Source organism: Triturus cristatus, chromosome 9, assembly GCF_964204655.1.
Source record: "Triturus cristatus chromosome 9, aTriCri1.1, whole genome shotgun sequence".
Classification (NCBI taxonomy): domain Eukaryota; kingdom Metazoa; phylum Chordata; class Amphibia; order Caudata; family Salamandridae; genus Triturus; species Triturus cristatus.
Genome location: NC_140592.1, coordinates 1,046,819,623 through 1,046,837,022, shown reverse-complemented (window position 1 = coordinate 1,046,837,022; position 17,400 = coordinate 1,046,819,623). Strand labels below are relative to the sequence as shown.

Sequence of the window (17,400 nt, the reverse complement as noted above, 5' to 3'; positions counted from 1 at the left end):
CCGCCCGCTCCCTGCGCTGAGGGCAAGCCGACTGAGGCTGCGGGGGCGGGGGAAAGCGATGAGGAGACAGCGCGCGGCCCGGGGCGTCTAAGCGGATGATAGCCGGTGGCGCCGCGAGGCGCGAATGCAGAAGGAGCGCCGGACTAACTGAACCAGCGGGTGCCTACCCCACATAGAGACTTACTGCAGGTGCGCGAATGAAGAGCAGCCGGTCGTGGTAGTGTGCCACACCTCCGGGAGCAGCGAGCGCGTGGCCATCGGCCACGCAAAAGACAGACCCTGCTGGGAGGCCGCAGCGAGGACAGAGCAGGGCCGACAGCCTGCGAGGGCCTCCCTCACCGCCTGCAGTCACAGTGGAGATAACGGCCGGCATGCACTGAAGCCAGCCCCGCCCCCAGCAAAGCGAACAGGCTGCCAGTAGTAACGTGTGTCCCCGGGCAGCCAGAGAAGCGCGAGGAACCAAGCTACTAAGCCCCCACCCCTCCCGAGGAAAGAAAGGACCGAGCCCTCCCAAGGGGCCGTCAGGAGGCAGAAATGTGGCCCAGAGAAGCACTCTGCAGTAGAAGTGAGCCTAGACTAGAAGGAATGCCCTGTGCCCTCCTGCCTCTGGATAAACAAATGGTAAACGACTTACCTGCTGTCTGGCTCCGGGTCCTGCACTCCACTGTTCTGCCTGGCTCCAGCTCCCTTCCACAGCCGGAGTGAATCCTGGAAAGAGGGAAGACAACAGGGCAGAAAGTTCTGGCAGCCAAGAAGGGTGCTGCTGAGTGAAGGGTAAAGCAACACTGCCATCTAGTGGCCACTGGTGGTACTGCAGCAATGGAGAAATAAACAAGCCTGCAGCAAGCCAAGGAAATCCAGCAGCCACAGGAGACCGACGGAGTGCGGCGCAAGGAAGAAGAGACAGTGTGCCACAGGGATGCGGCGCCATCCCACAGCAACAAGGAGGAAGAAAGAAAAAACGGTGTCAAGCCACATCCACCCCAGCGAGGACTGCGCTGTCGCCGCATCAAGTGGAGCGAACCCTCGAGCGAACTAACGGACTCAGCGCAGATGTACCCCGGGCGCGGAAGGTACACAGCAGCGCCTACAGGAGAGGAACCCACTGAAGAGGATGGGCGCAGCAAGTATCCGACACTGACGGCTAAGGATGCAGAAGCACACCCAGTGGCGCCAAGAAGCCACCACAACAAGAAACCCCACGGCGCAAGGAGCAACGCGACACTGAAGATGTACCGCGACGGTACGAAGAGAAGCATGCACCAGCGCTCGACAATTCAGCAAACACAGGTAGTCACATGACGTGACGCACCTCGTGAAGCCGACCAGCCAAATGGTCGCACCACAAAGGCCAAGCCGACCAGCCACATGGTCGCACCACAAAGCCAACCCGCCAGGGGTTGCACAAGGAGGTGACTGACGCACGGGTCAGCGAATCTACAACCAGCCAAATGGTCGCACCACAAAGCCAACCCGCCAGGGGTTGCACAAGGAGGTGACCGACGCACGGGTCAGTGAATCTACGAAACAAAGGTCTGACGGAAGACCGAAGGTATCCTGCCAGTGATCGGCAGCGCGGACCGTCCAGTGGTCCAAGAAGCTCAAGAAGAACGAAGAGGACCAAGAGTATGGCCCCACGAACTTCAACAACCAAAGTAACTGGTGAAAAGGAGAAGACGAAGAGAAGGTCACGACCCTAACTCGGAATGCTGAGGAAGATGGAGAGAGTGTCCTCGGACGAGGACAAGACCAGGGGGAACACGTGCAGAGTGCGCTCGCTGCATGGAGAAGCCTGGCCAGACCAAGTGGAGAACAGAAACGGCCCAGAGTAGGTCGTGAAGGGAAGAAGACATCGGAGTGGCACGTTGCCACTACAAGAAAAGAAGGAAGATGACATCGGAGTGGCACGTCTGCCACCAAAAGGAAAAAGGGGAAAGAAAGAGATCTGAGTGGCACGGTTGCCACTGCAAGAAGAAGGAGAAGAAGTCAGAGTGACTCGACACCCTCACGGAGAAAAGAATCGAGGAAAGAGAGAGGAGTGTGGCAAGACTACTCACACCCCAAAGATAAGGAAGGCGACAAGTGCCAGAACATGGAGAGCAAGTCCTGAGAACACCCGTGGCACGGAGAGAAGACCATCTGCTTGGCGATGCTTTCAGCACACCTGGGATCTGCAGAGGTTAGCAGGCCGGACCGTTCGGAACACCCACCTTTGGGGTCACACGGACACTGGACAACGCCAGCCGTGGTGACTCAGGGGCAAAGGCCTCAGGGATGCCATTGAGAGAGAGCATCCCCGCGACGAGAGATGGTCATCGGCCGCTCTTCAGCGAAGGTCCCAGGAGGATGAAGACATCGCGCACAAAGACAGGAGCCAACAGCTACCCTCCAGGTCTGACTGCGGAATCTGAGGTGAGACTTGTCGTCTCCTCCGCACCCGCACTTATCGGCATGGGAGTAACACGATACAGGACACTCAACCCAGGACAGATCTGATGAAGAGGGCCTCAGGGATATCCCGTGGCAGGGGAACACCTGCGAGAGAGGCATCATGGTGAGAGGGGTGTCTTGCAACCAATCCGTCTTTTGCCAAAACAGAATACACGCCACAGATGAAAAGAGGACAAGACGGAAAGATGAACGGCAACAGCTAGCAGTGAACCACAAGAACTTCAACTGCGTTTGTCGCCATGGAAGTAAAGTGAAGAAAAGACTGTGAGTACAACTTCAAGGCAGAGTCGTCAACGGACTAGATCCATCGAGCACCCATGGCTGGTGCCACAGTAAACTGGTGGTCTCCGCGACAAGAAGAACATCGTCTGGGACCCCAAGCAGCGGAGGCGTAAGAGACTCTACAGAAGTTTTGGTCACTGTCTTACATATGTATGGGTTTTCTTTCTCCCACAGGTTGAACTTTGACTTTGGGTTTTGTCATTATAAATTGGGAGGGATGTAGTGTCCTAGCATGGACACGTTCTAGTGTTCCGACATGTGTGTATCACACTATACTCCCACCCACCACAGATGTCACTGGGTCAGGTGACGCTGTTAATAAAAAGGGCCGAGCGCATGTGCTCGTGGCCATTCCCACTACAGTAGCCATGTGTCCTGCGTCAGTCATTTCCCGAGCATGAGGGCCTAAGGCCCAACATTACACTTATGTGGCTGTATTTACAACTAGCAGGGGAGAGGATGTGGCCTAACGGCAAGGGCGGTCGACCTCTAATCTGGAGATTTGAGTCTAGGCAATGACGCTGAACATCCTCTGATTCTAGGCAAATTACTTAATCACCCCGTGCCTAACAAAAATAAATGTGTCCTTGTGTAACGCATCTGGTGCTTATGTAAAGCGCTCTGATACCTTCCGGTCAAGTTTGCGCTATATAATAAAGAAAAAATAGAAAAAAAAATGCGCCTTATAACTTGTCATGGCCCACCTACACATTCAATAAATGAATGTCTTCATATTACTTGTTTAATTGCAGAAACCCTGTGGTATCAATCCCGTATGTCACAGGTCCCTGTATAATCTGGAAACTATTTAATTGGGGCCTTTGAAATATGGGGTTAATCATCATAATAAAAGCACCGGCCGCTGCTTCAACATTGTGCACTGTTTAATCAACATTCTATCCATGAAAGGTAAGCAAAGCCTGGGCAGTCTAATTCCAACCGGTGCCTCGTGCCAGCAGCACCTCACAGAGAACAGCCTCAGCAATCTAAAGGGCGTTTTTCCTTAACTACATCATTACATATTTTCTTAAACAGTATAGCCCAGTATTTCATGGAATGATTTCAATAAACATTTTACCGTTTGAAAAAATGAAAAATGTTGAAGCCACTACCGCAAAAAAAACAAGCGGCATAGCCAATATTTATCCTGTAACATGTTAGATTGGATCTTGGGGACTTTACAATCCACTTGACGTCGGCCTCCTGGTTTATGATATGGCCCAGAACCCTCAGCGGCTCTGCGGGACCATATTACATGCTTACATCTTATGCATCTTCTCCCATTCTTTATCTGCAGTTGTACCAGGTGTAAAGTGGTATTTTTTCCCATTGTTGTGTGCGGAGGGACCGTTCATCAACAGAGTTGAAGCCTCCAGTGATTAATGCTTTCTCTCTCCTACCTTAAGAATGGTAAAATAACACGCTTACTGCACCCGGCTGCTACCTCTGCATGTATGGCCATGTCGCCGTGTGTCCGTTCTGAATAGGTGCATGCACAACACAAGTGCTGACATCTGTTCACTGTGATGGATTTATAGAAAACAGACTTCACGACTATTTGCGGGAAAGTTATTGTAACATGCATTCTATGCAGTAAGAAAACTTTTTTTTCCCATGTCAGTTTCTCTGCACTTTGATAACATCGTAGGATAGGATCTTTGCCTTGTACGAATAAGTGTGTGAATATTATTAACCCTATTTTACATAATTGTGTCACTGGCCCACATTTCACCGATATGGGGGCTCTCTCTCTATATATCTATCGCCTTATCTGTATTTCTGTCTGTCTTTCTCTACATCGAACATGCTGTTGAACACATGTACTATAAAACCTACACTCATCCACGTACCTATGAAGTGTAAAAGTCAAATTCTAAGTTATTACCATAATACAGCCTAACTATTGCCATAAGGCACTGCTTATTGGATCAGCGGCTGCAACTTGCAAATCATAACCCTATTATTGCTTGCAGGGGCTATTTAAGAAATGTGCATTTCGTTGGATCGATTTAACCATTTGTGCACTGATTCTGGTTGAATACATTTGCTTATAACTGCCACTCATGAAAGAAATAGCATGGCATAAACCACGGAGGCTGACCGGCAGAGTAAAGTGTTTTTATGGCCATGATTGTGGGACCAGTGACTCGGATACCCATTGCCTCTTGGGAGGCAGAGCCTTCGCCGCACTTAAAACAAGCATTTGCGAGTTTAAGCTATTGGCATTGTAAATGACAATGCCAATTATTTATGTTTTAAAAACGAAAACAAAAATAAAAGGCATTATTTGCAATGTCAATAGCTCAAACTCGCCTAAATGCGAGACCTATTGCATTGCAAATGCTTGCTACTATTCTTCAGTCACCACTAGTGTAGGCCCCGGAGAGTCCAGAGGGCAGGATGCAATGTATTTAAAAAGTAGGACATGTACTTTTATGTTTTACATGTTCTGGTAGTGAAAAACTCTTATATGTGTTTTTCACTACTGCAAGCCCTATATCTCCATAGGATAACATGGGAGCTGAACTTGTTACTTTGTCCTGGTCCACCACGACCAGATAACCACTGTTGACGCTTTGTGCTTCTAGGCACTATTTTTATTTCAAACATTGAAATTGCATACCTCCGATTCTACTTATTCGATTTTTGTTGTTTTGGTGTCAAATAATTTATTAAAATTGACTCTATTTTTCTAAATTGGTGTAGGATTTTTCTTCTGTTGTGTTTTCACTTTATTATTGTTTGTGTGTTACATAAATACTTTAGACATTGCCTCCAAGTTAAGCTTGACTGCTTTTGTGCCAAGCTACTAAAGGGTTAAGCACAGGTTAACTTAGGGTTTGCATGTATTTCACCCTGACAGTGATTGGGGTTGCTGCTTAAGTAGGGGTTCACCCCCCTCAACTAGTAACCCAATTTCCAAGAAGGGTGCTAATGGTTTAAGGGTGGATAAAGAGTTAATGTGGACTGCAGGTTAATGTTTATCTCTTCCTCTAGCCCTAGAACTTGGTGACATCCATATTCTCGTCTTGTCTTGTCTACCAAGCAATATGTTTGATTAGTTACAACGGTACACTTTAAATATACATATTATGATCACATTGAAGGGCACCTACTTTAATGAATAGGACATCTTATGATAAGCACCTCAACTATACATGAAATGCGATGTCTCTGTCAGGGTGTCTGGTTGTTTTTCAGTTGTTTTATACAGTGCTTAATTTGTTAAATATTAAGTGCCAGGGCCCTCACCAGGAGGCCACTGCAGCCTACACCATCCATTGCCCCTGCCAGTGCTTCCAATGACAGTACCTAAGCATCTACTAACCATCACACACTACAAGTGTGATAATTCAGACTATTCCAGGCCCCCAAACCTATAAGATTTGCAAGGGTGGCAGGTAAAAGTCATTTTTAAAGTATATTGAATTAGTAAACAACTGTTGTTGTGCTAACTCTAAATCAGACAAACAGCCCACCATGTGGCAGACTGTCAACAGTGCAGGTGCTGTCAATTAAGTGCCGGGGGTGAGCACCGGAAACCACTGGCTCAAATTAAGCACTGGTTTTATATACTATCAAATATGCCTACATGTTCTGTACCTGCTCTTGCATGCACACACATTTCCACATCTGCAGTGATTCACAGGATAGAATGAATCTGCACTAGCTGTTCATGATTCCTTGCCACATAGCAGGTAACAGCAAATATACACCAAAGCATGAATACAGTTTAAACGTACTCACTGGATATTTTTCCAGGGTGTCTGTCAGCAGCATGTCTCCAAATATATTTCTGCAGTAGTCTGCCATCTTAGCTTGCTGCTTTGCACTAAACAAATACATATAATACATCAAAATAGAATTGTTATTGTGAAATTAGGCACGTCATATTTACCTGAGGAGACAACTGATTAAGATATACATACTAATCAGAAGACACACCAGCAATATGTATACCAAAAACTATTATATATTATGATTACAGAATTGAGTTTGTATTCCAATACAATCAATGCACACTGTGATAGCAGTGATTTTCAGAGGAGCTCTTTAAAATGTATATTTAATAACAGGGATGGTCTCAGGAGATCCTTAAGGACCTATATTTATATTGGTTTCCTAGTGAGAAAAGGATGATCTCCAGTGGTGTAACATAAAAAGACAGAACCACCCTTGCAGAATGCGAAGAAGGGCCCATATGTCACATATATTGATTGGCCTTGAGTGTAATTGATACTGTCAGCCCTGTCAGCCTTAGGTGATCGTCATCCAAACATTTTGCCTGCTTGCCTCCATTTTTGCTGAATTCCTTTTTGTTAGGACTCTGTGCACTTTACCACTGCTAACCAGTACCAATTAGCTTCAGCTCACTCTCATAAACATGGTTTGATTGATATATACTTAACCCCTTCCCCGCTCATGACGGAACCACTCCGTCATGAGCCACGGTTGCGCTGTGCTCATGACGGAGTGGTTCCGTCATGCCGCGGCCGTTGGCTGCCGCTCCGCCCACGCGGGGCGTTTTCCCCGCCTGTGCGGGCGTCCAACTTAAGTGGCCGGCGCCGTGACGGAACCACTCCGTCATGAGCACAGCTCAACCGTGGCTCGTGACGGAGCGGTTCCGTCACGAGCACAGCGCCACCGCGCTGCCCCCAAACCCCCCCCAGCGCCGCGGCGGAATTCCTGCCGCGGCAAAGGGGTTGATTGGCATATTTGATTTACTTAGTACTAGTAGTCCTTTAAACTTGTCCCAGACCTGCTATCGATTCCTGAATGCAGTGTTACCTTGCCATGTTGACTTGGCATTTAAAACCCCTTGGCAAACCTTAAACTCCCCTTTTATTACACACCAGTCACCTGTGAGGTAGGCCATAGATAGCCCATAGGGCAGGGTGCTAGGTAACTAAAAGTTAGGACAAGTGTTACATGTCCGGGTGGTGAAATACTCCCAAGCTTGTTTTTCATTACCCTGAGGCCGACCTCCCCTCCCCCCCCCGTTATGATTATGCTGGGTTTGCACATGCAATGTATGCAAGTTCCTAATTTTGACTTTCAAATGGTCTACACCCACCTTAAACAGAGCTCTCATCTCCATCCCTCGCATCACAGACTCACTATTGCCTCATCAAATCCTACCTCCCCCACCTTGCATCTCCTCAATTTCCACGTCTGGATTCCTTACTGGCACTTCTTGACTGAAATGCACTACCCCAGGGCCTAACAGCTGCATATGTACTGCGCCCATGAAAAACAGTATTTGAACATTCAACTGTTGGAATTCATTTTACTCCCTCCTCTGCCAAAGATGATGCTACTTGTACAGGGGGTATCCTAAACATGCTCTTGACTCAGATGTCTAATATTTCATGTGATTGCCCTAATTGTCTTGCTACGTCTCATTCAGTGCCCTCTCTCTAAAATGTCTGTACTATTCTATGCAACCTCTTTGCTGCATTACTATTTGAAATGGTCTGCAAATGTACACAAATAATGCACACTCTAGGTCCACATGTTCTCCACATGTAAATGCAGAATTGAGCTCAAATTCCAACACACATTCACAGAGTGACCTCTAGATGACAAGTGGATTCATATGACTGTGGTCTGCTTATGCTTATATGTTCACAACCTTCTCTGCCGGTGTTTTGTAAGGAACCTTTGAGTGTTCGATTCTTGAGAGGGCAAGTTAGTACAGCTTCAGTATTACAAAATCCTCATAATGAGCAGTGGCGGCGGGTGCCTTTTGAAAGTGGAGGGCGTTTAAGTTCTTTCCAACTTTGATGGCACGAGCAAGGCACCCACATTGGCATAGCCAGCCACTTTGCAGCCCCTGCCTTTGCCGCTCGCGGCGGCCGCATAGCTGAGCGAGGGGGGAGAGGGGTACTGGCGATTCCTGCAACTGTAGCCCTGCGGCAAACGCATGTAAGAGAGCAGAGTGTGCCGCTGCCCCCAAAAGTCATGCCGCCCTGGGCGTACCGCCCTCCCCCTTTTGCTATGCCACTGGGCAGCCACATGGTCCCAAGGTATGAACTGTATAATGAAAAAGCAGAAATACTGGCTTCCCCACTTGACCAAACTGTGTAAATATTTTATTTTACCAAGCCTCACTTTTCTTCGTTATCACATATGAGTGCACCATAAATACACAAGTTCAGGATATGCTTAGTACAAAGACATCTTATGTTTGATGGCACAGAATATAATGTTGCTTGAGGTATCAAACAAAACTAGGCCACGCATATGGTGTACAGCAACTCACTAATAGCATTGTCATTAGGGTGGGTACACAGGAATGTTTCTAAATTCATATTTAAAAAAATTATTTTTAATGACAGCAGTCAAACATACTCTCTCTCATACACATGCTTACACAGTCACACATATCAGCGCCAGTCAGCCACTCGTTCTTGTGTTGGAGGGCAGCTCAGACCGGGGCTGACGCTGCTGCGTTAATCACTGTGAGTCCCAGAGCAGCGTCACACCTGGCATCGCACTTCCTGCAGCAGTCACTGAGAGGAAAAGGAGCTTGCTGTGCAGAGTATTGGTGGGCTGACTGGGAAAACTGAAAGTGCCTAGATTTTCAGCTACTGCTGTTAGTTCCAGTCAGGGCTTTAAGTGGGATGAAAAAACTGGGGCGTGGTCAACGTAATTAAGGGCATAGCCTAAAAACACATAAGCTAAAAATCTGTGCTTAGCATAGTGTGCCACCGACTTTTGCTGTTTCTGTCATTGCATCCAGCTATAAGATACAATAAGTAACATCATACCTACAAGCAGTCAGAACTATTGGCTTTGTCAATGGTTGTTAGTTGCATAAGATAAATAAGCAGCAACTATGTCCTGTATATAATATTTAAAAAGCTTCCACTTAAAGACCTGGTGACAACACAGCAATGTTGCTGCTCCCGAGTTTCAAAAAGAGTAGGGAAATCCAGAGAGAAATGAACTCTCTTTAAACGATTTCCCTCTCCTACAACGCTCACCGAGCATGACGTCATGCCGTAACTTCTCCACTAGTGAGAAGTGAGCAGTGTAAGCACGCGCACATCGATGTGCCTATTGTCACTGCAGTCTGGAAAAAACTGACCGCCTGTGCCAGGGCACAAAACCGAGCCCGTTAGAGACCCGTTTCGAGGCCCTATTAAAAAACTGCCAGTGCTCAGCACCGGTGAAAGCCGGCCCACTTAAAGCCCTGGTTCCAGTAAAAGGAAGAGCCGCAGAACACAGTCTTCTCCTGAATTGTCCATAAAGTGCTCGCTGGCAACTTGTAAATTGGCATCTCACACACTGATCCCTGCAGCGAGCAAGTTAATACACAGAGATATTGTAGTTGGATTTGAACCTGCGACCGTGAGGTTGCTAGAAATCTCTACAGTGAGTGCATGAGTGAGTCATATGAACATTCTTCTGGAATCCTATCCTGTGACATGCAAGTTGCACTTCACACACACAGATCTCTGCAGCAAGCGCATTCGCCCCCATAGGTCTTACTGTGATTTGAGTCTGTAACCTGTGGGTTCCACACAACTCTTTGCAGAATGCATATTACTCACTAACCCACTGATCTACCCAACAGGGATTGGCACCTGCGATCCACAGATTATAGGCAGATCTCTGCATCTGGCACATTCATGCGATCTGTTTTTTTTTAACTTATGGCCTGCAAGATACTCCCACATCACAACATCGCAACAGTACATTCTTTGTCCCACTGGGCTATCCTACCTCACGTATGCCTGCAGCGTAGCCGGTGTGTCATAGGCCCTAGTGCAAGGATGGAAATCCCTCCGGGCTGCTGTTTGAATATTACAGTACAGCAATAATCAGGGTTCAGTGGGCCCTTAGGTCCCTGGACCACAGTGCCACTGCACGGACCTGTGGCACTAATGAAAGCTATGCCCCAATGTGCATATATTCACTGGATCATGTTATTTCCCTTTCTTTAAGTTCTGAGACACGGCCGGCTCTGGATGTTATGGCGGCAAGCAGCCACTAACAGCCCAATGAGAACAGACTGAACAGGAAGGTCTCAGGGCGTCAATCAATCCATCAATCAATCAGGACATTTATAGAGCACGCTACATACCCGTGAGGGTCACAAGGCGCTGGGGGGAGGGTGGGGGAGAAGCAGCTACTGATCGAACAGCCAGGTCTTGAGAAGTCTCCTGAAGGTCAGCAGGTCCTGAGTCTGTCGCAGGTGGATGGGGAGGGTGTTCCATGTCTTGGCGGCGAGGTGGGAGAATGACCTGCTGCCGGTGGTCGTTCGGCGGATGCGTGGGATGGTGGCAAGGGCGAGGTCAGCGGAGCAAAGCTGGCGGTTCGGGGTGTAGAAGTTGAGTCATTGGTTGAGGTATGCTGGTCCGGTGTTGTGGAGTGCTTTGTGGGTGAGGAGCTTGAAGGTGATCCTCTTGTTGACCGGGAGCCAGTGCAGGTCTTTTAGGTGGGTGGCGAGGATGAGGCATGCGGAGGCGTTTTGTATGCATTGGAGTTTTTTCTGAAGTTTGGCTGTGGTTCCCGCTTAGAGGGCGTTGCCGTAGTCCAGCCTGCTGCTGACGAGGGCTTGGGTGACCGTCCTTCTGGTTTTGGTGGGGATCCATCTGTAGATCTTGCAAAGCATGCGGAGGGTGTTAAAGCAGGAGGAGGAGACAGCTTTAACTTGCTGGGTCATGGAGAGCGTTGAGTCCAGGATGAAACCCAGGTTGCGTGCGTGGTTGGTGGGTGTCGGGGGAGCTCCAAATGTGGCCAGCCACCAGGAGTCGTCCCATGCAGAGGGGGTGGAGCAGAGGATGAGGACTTCCATCTTGTCAGATTTCAGTTTTAGTCGGCTGGTCTTCATCCACTCTGCGACGGCCTTCATTCCCTCGTAGAAGTTGGATATTGGTGGTGGCCGGGTCCTTGGTGAGGGAGCTGGGTGTGGTCGGCATACGAGATGATGTTGAGGTGGTGCATTCGGACGATGTTGGCGAGTGGTGCCATGTAGATGTTGAAAAGGGTTGGGCTGAGGGATGATCCTTGGGGTACGCGGCAGGTGATCGTGGTGGCTTCGGATTTGAATGGGAGGAGACGGACTCTCTGGGTTCTGCCGGTGAGGAAGGAGGTGATCCAGTTCAGGGTTTTGTCACGGATCCCTGCGTCGTGGAGGCGTGTGCGTAGGGTGTGGTGGCAGACGGTGTCGAAGGCGGCCGAGAGCTCCAGGAGGATGAGGACCGCGGTTTCGCTGTTGTCCAGCAGGGCTCTGATGTCATTGGTGGCGGCGATGAGGGCGGTTTCGGTGCTGTGATTGTTGCGGAAGCCAGTTTGGGAGGAGTCCAGGATGTTGTTTTCCTCCAGGAAGTGGGTTAGTTGTCTGTTGGCAGTCTTCTCAATGACTTTTGCCAGGAAACGGGAGCAAGGAGATGGGTCGAAAGGTCTTGAGGTCCTTTGGGTCCGCCTTGGGTTTTTTGAGAAGGGCGTCGATCTTGACGTGTTGCCAGCTCTCCGGAAAGGTGGCAGTGGTGGTGGTGTGGTGTGGTCAAAAGGTGTGAGAAATTAGGTCCAGGCATTTAGAAGTAGGAAAGCTAATATCAATTTAGCACCAGGAAGTGGACATCCTGTAGACTCAGCTGTTTCTTTATGTGGGCTTACCTCTTGGAGCTTAGTCTACATGGAAGTGCCGGCAGAGGCTGGATTGTGCTGGATGTGCTCAGGGCTGGTTGGGCTTTGCTGCTGTGCCACTGTGAAAGGAATTAATGGAACTTACGGAAGGTGGTTGACTTCCTACAGCCAACGCAAACCTAACCAATCCTGGAGCTGCTCTCATGTTGTTTCAGCATGAGAGAAGCACCAGGATTGGTTTGAGCAGGCTAACCCAGCTGTCCTTTTGAACCTAGGTGCCTGTGACTGCAATCACCAGGCAGTTTAACACTGCTGGGATTGGTATGGTCTGAAGTGCACATGTCGGGCTGCCCGTCCCAGGACAGCCGGCCAATCTGACAAGCGCACTCCACAGTGACAGCTTCACAAGTCCTTGATCCTGATCCTGCTACTGCAATCAGCCCTGCCCCCGCACTCACACCCAGACACTGACGCTAGCACAGCGTGTGTCTATAATGAAATGGCAATTACCATTATTTACATGTATCTGCTGCTCTCACAGCAGGCACAGTGACGCTGCTCCGCCCTTTAGGAGGAGCCGCCACTGACAATGAGCGACACTAGAGAAAAGAGCAAGTGCACTGCAATATGCAGGTTGTGCTTTTAAACCAAGTATCATAGGTTGCATGAGCAAAAAAGAAAAAAAAGGCTTCACAATCTAATTCATCCGCCATTTTGCATGCTTCCTGGCAGAACAGGAAGCAATTTCAAAAAACTGATCCAGGAATGCATAGTCCCATGTGAAATATAAAACAAATACTCACGTGTCAACGTGGTTCTCAAATGACAGGACCACAGGGTAGGGACTTGTTTTGAAAGCAGTTTCTGCAATGGCCTCAATGACATCCTGTGATAGAGCAATAGATTTCCTTTAGTGGTGGTTATTTTATTAGCTCAATATGATTGCTTTATAGCTATTACTCAAATTATATATGTCCATTTCATGCAGTAGAAGATTGTTTTTATTGGCTTTTATAAAACTGGTTCTGGAAATTGAAAAATATGATTAGTAATTCGGTACGACCATGAACCAAATTGCTTGGCTTCTGTCTCTTTTAATCACTTTATTTGCCCTAACATTTTTGTACAGTTTCAAAATTCATTGCAAGAAGAGTTACCGTTTACGGATTAGTAACAAAATTCAACTGCACTGGAAATGGCCAATTTGCAAACTCACTGTATATTATGACGTAAAGATTAACAGGAAGTGGTACCAGTAAAAACTAACGGTTCAATTTAGTCCTTCAGCTTCTTTACATCTATATCTTGCTGCATTCCTAGCTAGCCTTCAGCTTGCCCAGACGGCTAGCACACCGACACTTACACACCCCTCTTTCCAAGTTGACGAGTTAAGTTCTGCTTTTTACGTACCTTTCACATATTATCTTTTTTGCAAATGTAACATTTTGAAGACCATTCACAAACTACATTTTATAGGACATGTAGTGGTACTACAATAGCACTACTCACATACTACAATATGCTATCCAGAAACCTTCATGCAAGGTTCCCGCCACCCCCTTTCCTATCTTTCTGTGAAGAGATCTCTGGCCCAATTGTGGATATCTTTCCAAGTGTAGACCTACATTTTGGTAGTAACTGTGGGAGGGATAAATTAAGGGCATGGAAAATGGGAAATACTACAAAATGAGAGGGGTTAATGGAGGAACGAGGAGGTTTTAAGCTAGGGCCACAGAGGGAATTAGGCAGGGAAATGCACTCACTGACTACAGCGGTTCATGGGACAGCCGTAGTCCTGTTGCCGGTCTGACCACCGCCACACTGCGGGACCACCTGCAGAATTATAAGTGTGGCAGTTGGACTGCCAATGAACACTGCTACCACAGCGGATCAAGGATCCTGCAGCGGTCTGGCAGCGGTTTGAGGCCAAAATATACTGTTAGTGCCGCATTGGCACAGCCAAGCATATTTTGTCTCACTGCCACCCATTTCATGGCAGATGCACTGCCACGAAAAGGGTGGTGGTGAGGCAACAAAGGAAGGCCGACAGGGCCTGATGTGCCTCTGTGCACGGGAATGCATGCAGAGTGAGGGCCTTATTATGACTACAGCGGTTCAAGGGACAGCCGTAGTCGTGTTGCCGGTCTGACCACCGCCACACTGCGGGACCACCTGCAGAATTATAAGTGTGGCAGTTGGACTGCCAATGAACACTGCTACCGCAGCGGATCAACGATCCTGCAGCGGTCTGGCAGCGGTTTGAGGCCAAAATATACTGTTAGTGCCGCATTGGCACAGCCAAGCATATTTTGTCTCACTGCCACCCATTTCATGGCGGATGCACTGCCACCGAAAGGGTGGTGGTGAGGCAACAAAGGAAGGCCGACAGGGCCTGATGTGCCTCTGTGCACGGGAATGCATGCAGAGTGAGGGCCTTATTATGACTACAGCGGTTCATGGGACAGCTGTAGTCGTGTTGCCGGGCTGACCACCGCCACACTGCGGGACCACCTGCAGAATTATAAGTGTGGCGGTTGGACTGCCAATGAACACTGCTCCCGCAGCGGATCAAGGATCCTGCAGCGTTCTGGCAGCGGTTTGAGGCCAAAATATACTGTTAGTGCCGCATTGGCACAGCCAAGCATATTTTGTCTCACTGCCACCCATTTCATGGCGGATGCACTGCCACGAAAAGGGTGGTGGTGAGGCAACAAAGGAAGGCCTACAGGGCCTGATGTGTCTCTGTGCACGGGAATGCATGCAGGGGGCACATGTCCCCCCCTGTAGTTTTGCATCCCCAGTTCCTGCATGGGAAGGAATGCCTGATATATGGTGCATTCCATCCTGTGCAGGAAAGGGCACTGGTGGTCCCGCAGTTCAGCAGTTTAAGGCTCACAATGAGCCTTTGAATAGTACTGCCGCGCCACCCGCCCACCCACCAGACCACAAAATTAGTTGTATTCTGGCAGGCAGCAATGAATTTCGGCAGTCCTGGAGTGGAGCCATGGCATGCTGCTTGGTACAGGACTGCTGAAACTGGTAATAAGGCCCTAAGCCAATTGCTATTCACAAACTGCACTACTACAGTTACTACAGCCAAAAATGACCCAAAACAGTCATAAACGTACTCCAGCCCATACCAGAAGTACACCCAGCACCACTCGTGGCCAACCTCCAGTAGTGCAACACCCTTGCATAGAAAACAATGGGAATAGGGTCTTAAACTAGAACCCTAAAGGAATTAATGCTAAAATAAAATAATTTATGTGGACTTCTTAAATATATATATATATACATTGAAATAAATGTTAAAAAATATATAAAAACTGGATTATTTTATTTTAAAACATTTTAAGAGTCTTTTTTAGTTTAAAATAAATGCAACTTTAGTTTGCTTATAAACTAATAAAATGTATTTAAATTAATCCAGTACATCACTTATAATAAGCAGTGTGCTCTCACTGATGATGCCTCGCTTGAAGCATCTAGCACTTATATGTATTATGGAACGTGTATTAAATTGTATTATTATGAATGAAATTAATTTTATTACCCAGGTTCATAATGAAGTAAGCACTTTATCTTAACGTAATTGTTTTTATTTTTACTAGTTGTATTTTGAATTTATTTTTTAACCTGTTCTTCTCTATTGCAGATTGCTGAAATAAAGATGTGAATGAATGAATGAACACATTGTATAGCATACTAAATAAGTATAAACATTAAACTTCGAGTTTGTTTTTTTTTAATTTAAAAAAAAAAAAAATAGATTTAAATGCAAATATTTAATAGCCCTGTAGCTTTTTATTTTGCTCTCTATTTAAAATAAATATACTCAATTAATTGACATTAATATTTAATGTAAATCAAAAGGTTTTTTAAAGGTTTGGTGAACTTTTTAACCTTTCCCTATATTTTACCATTGGAATCTCCACTCCGATGGTGGAGTCCATGTGAGAAGTTATTAATAGTAACTTTACACTGAAAAAGTAGGCTGCAGCCCCTGGTTTAAATTAGTGGGGACATGTAAGTCTATACTTTGGAGAGAATTTACAAATGATGAAAAGCCCAAAGTAGTAAATTTACTTTTATTGAGAACTGCATCTTGATACATAAGTGCTCTTAACTGCTCCCAAATGCTTTCAAACGAAAATCAGCTCCTTCAGGAAAGCTCTTACCTACCTACTGTCCAATCCCCAAGACGAGGTTTAAATGTGAAACCAGCAGAAGGCCCAGCATGTGAGAAAAAGGCAGACAACCTACAACAACCCAAATGTTGGTCCTAATATTTTTCATTATTGTTCTGCAAGTCTAAATGTTTCTAGGGTTAAATAGACCATGAAAAATATGGTTTACAAGGCTGGGCTGTGTTGACCACACAACTCATTGACTGTGGTTTAGAAAGAAAAGTTGGAGTGACAACGTGTACCTTGGCCAGAACAAATCTCAACAATGTGCATATAAAATTGAAAGAAACATGAAGAGTGTTAGACCTGTCAGCCTCAGGCTGGTCTACCCCAAACCTTTTGCCTTCCTTCCCCATGTTTGCTAATCTCGTTTTTGCTGGCCTTAGGACCCTGAACACTTTACCACGGCTGACCAATTCTAATGTGCCCGTGCTTCCTCCTTAACAAATGGTAACATTGGCTTATCCCCAATTGGCACATTTAATTTACTTATAAGTCCGCTGTAAAGTGGACCTACATGTACCTAGGGCCTGTAAACTAAATGCTTCTAGTGGGCCTGCAGCTCTTATTGTGGCACCCACCTACGTAGCCCTCTAAACATGTGTCAGGTCTGCCATTGCAGCCTATGTGTTCACTTTTAAATTGTCATTTCGACCTAGGAAAATAAACCTTTTGCCAAGCCCAAACCTTCCTTTTTAATACACATAAGTCACACCTAGGCTAGGCCCAGGACAACCAAGAAGGCAGGGTGCAGTGTATTTAAAAAGTTGGACATACTCTAGTGAAAAACTCTATAGACAGCAACACACAATAGAGAGCTTAGGTTTGCCTGGATGGGCCATCAGGTTGTTACAATTGAATAGGCTGTGTCCTGCCTCCACAC

General features: G+C 47.0%; 1 protein-coding gene across 1 annotated transcript in view; it reads right to left on the bottom strand.

Annotated features, from left to right (window-relative positions):
• The window catches only part of PLCB2 (phospholipase C beta 2), a 573,513-nt gene that overhangs the window by 255,301 nt on the left and 300,812 nt on the right, over positions 1-17,400 (bottom strand). Inside the window, exons 12-13 of the mRNA XM_085626894.1 lie at positions 13,134-13,216; positions 6,481-6,565 (exon numbers count right to left, since the gene is read on the bottom strand). Coding sequence (XP_085483020.1) covers positions 6,481-6,565; positions 13,134-13,216 — 168 coding nt within the window. The remainder of the gene's footprint in view (positions 1-6,480; positions 6,566-13,133; positions 13,217-17,400) is intronic.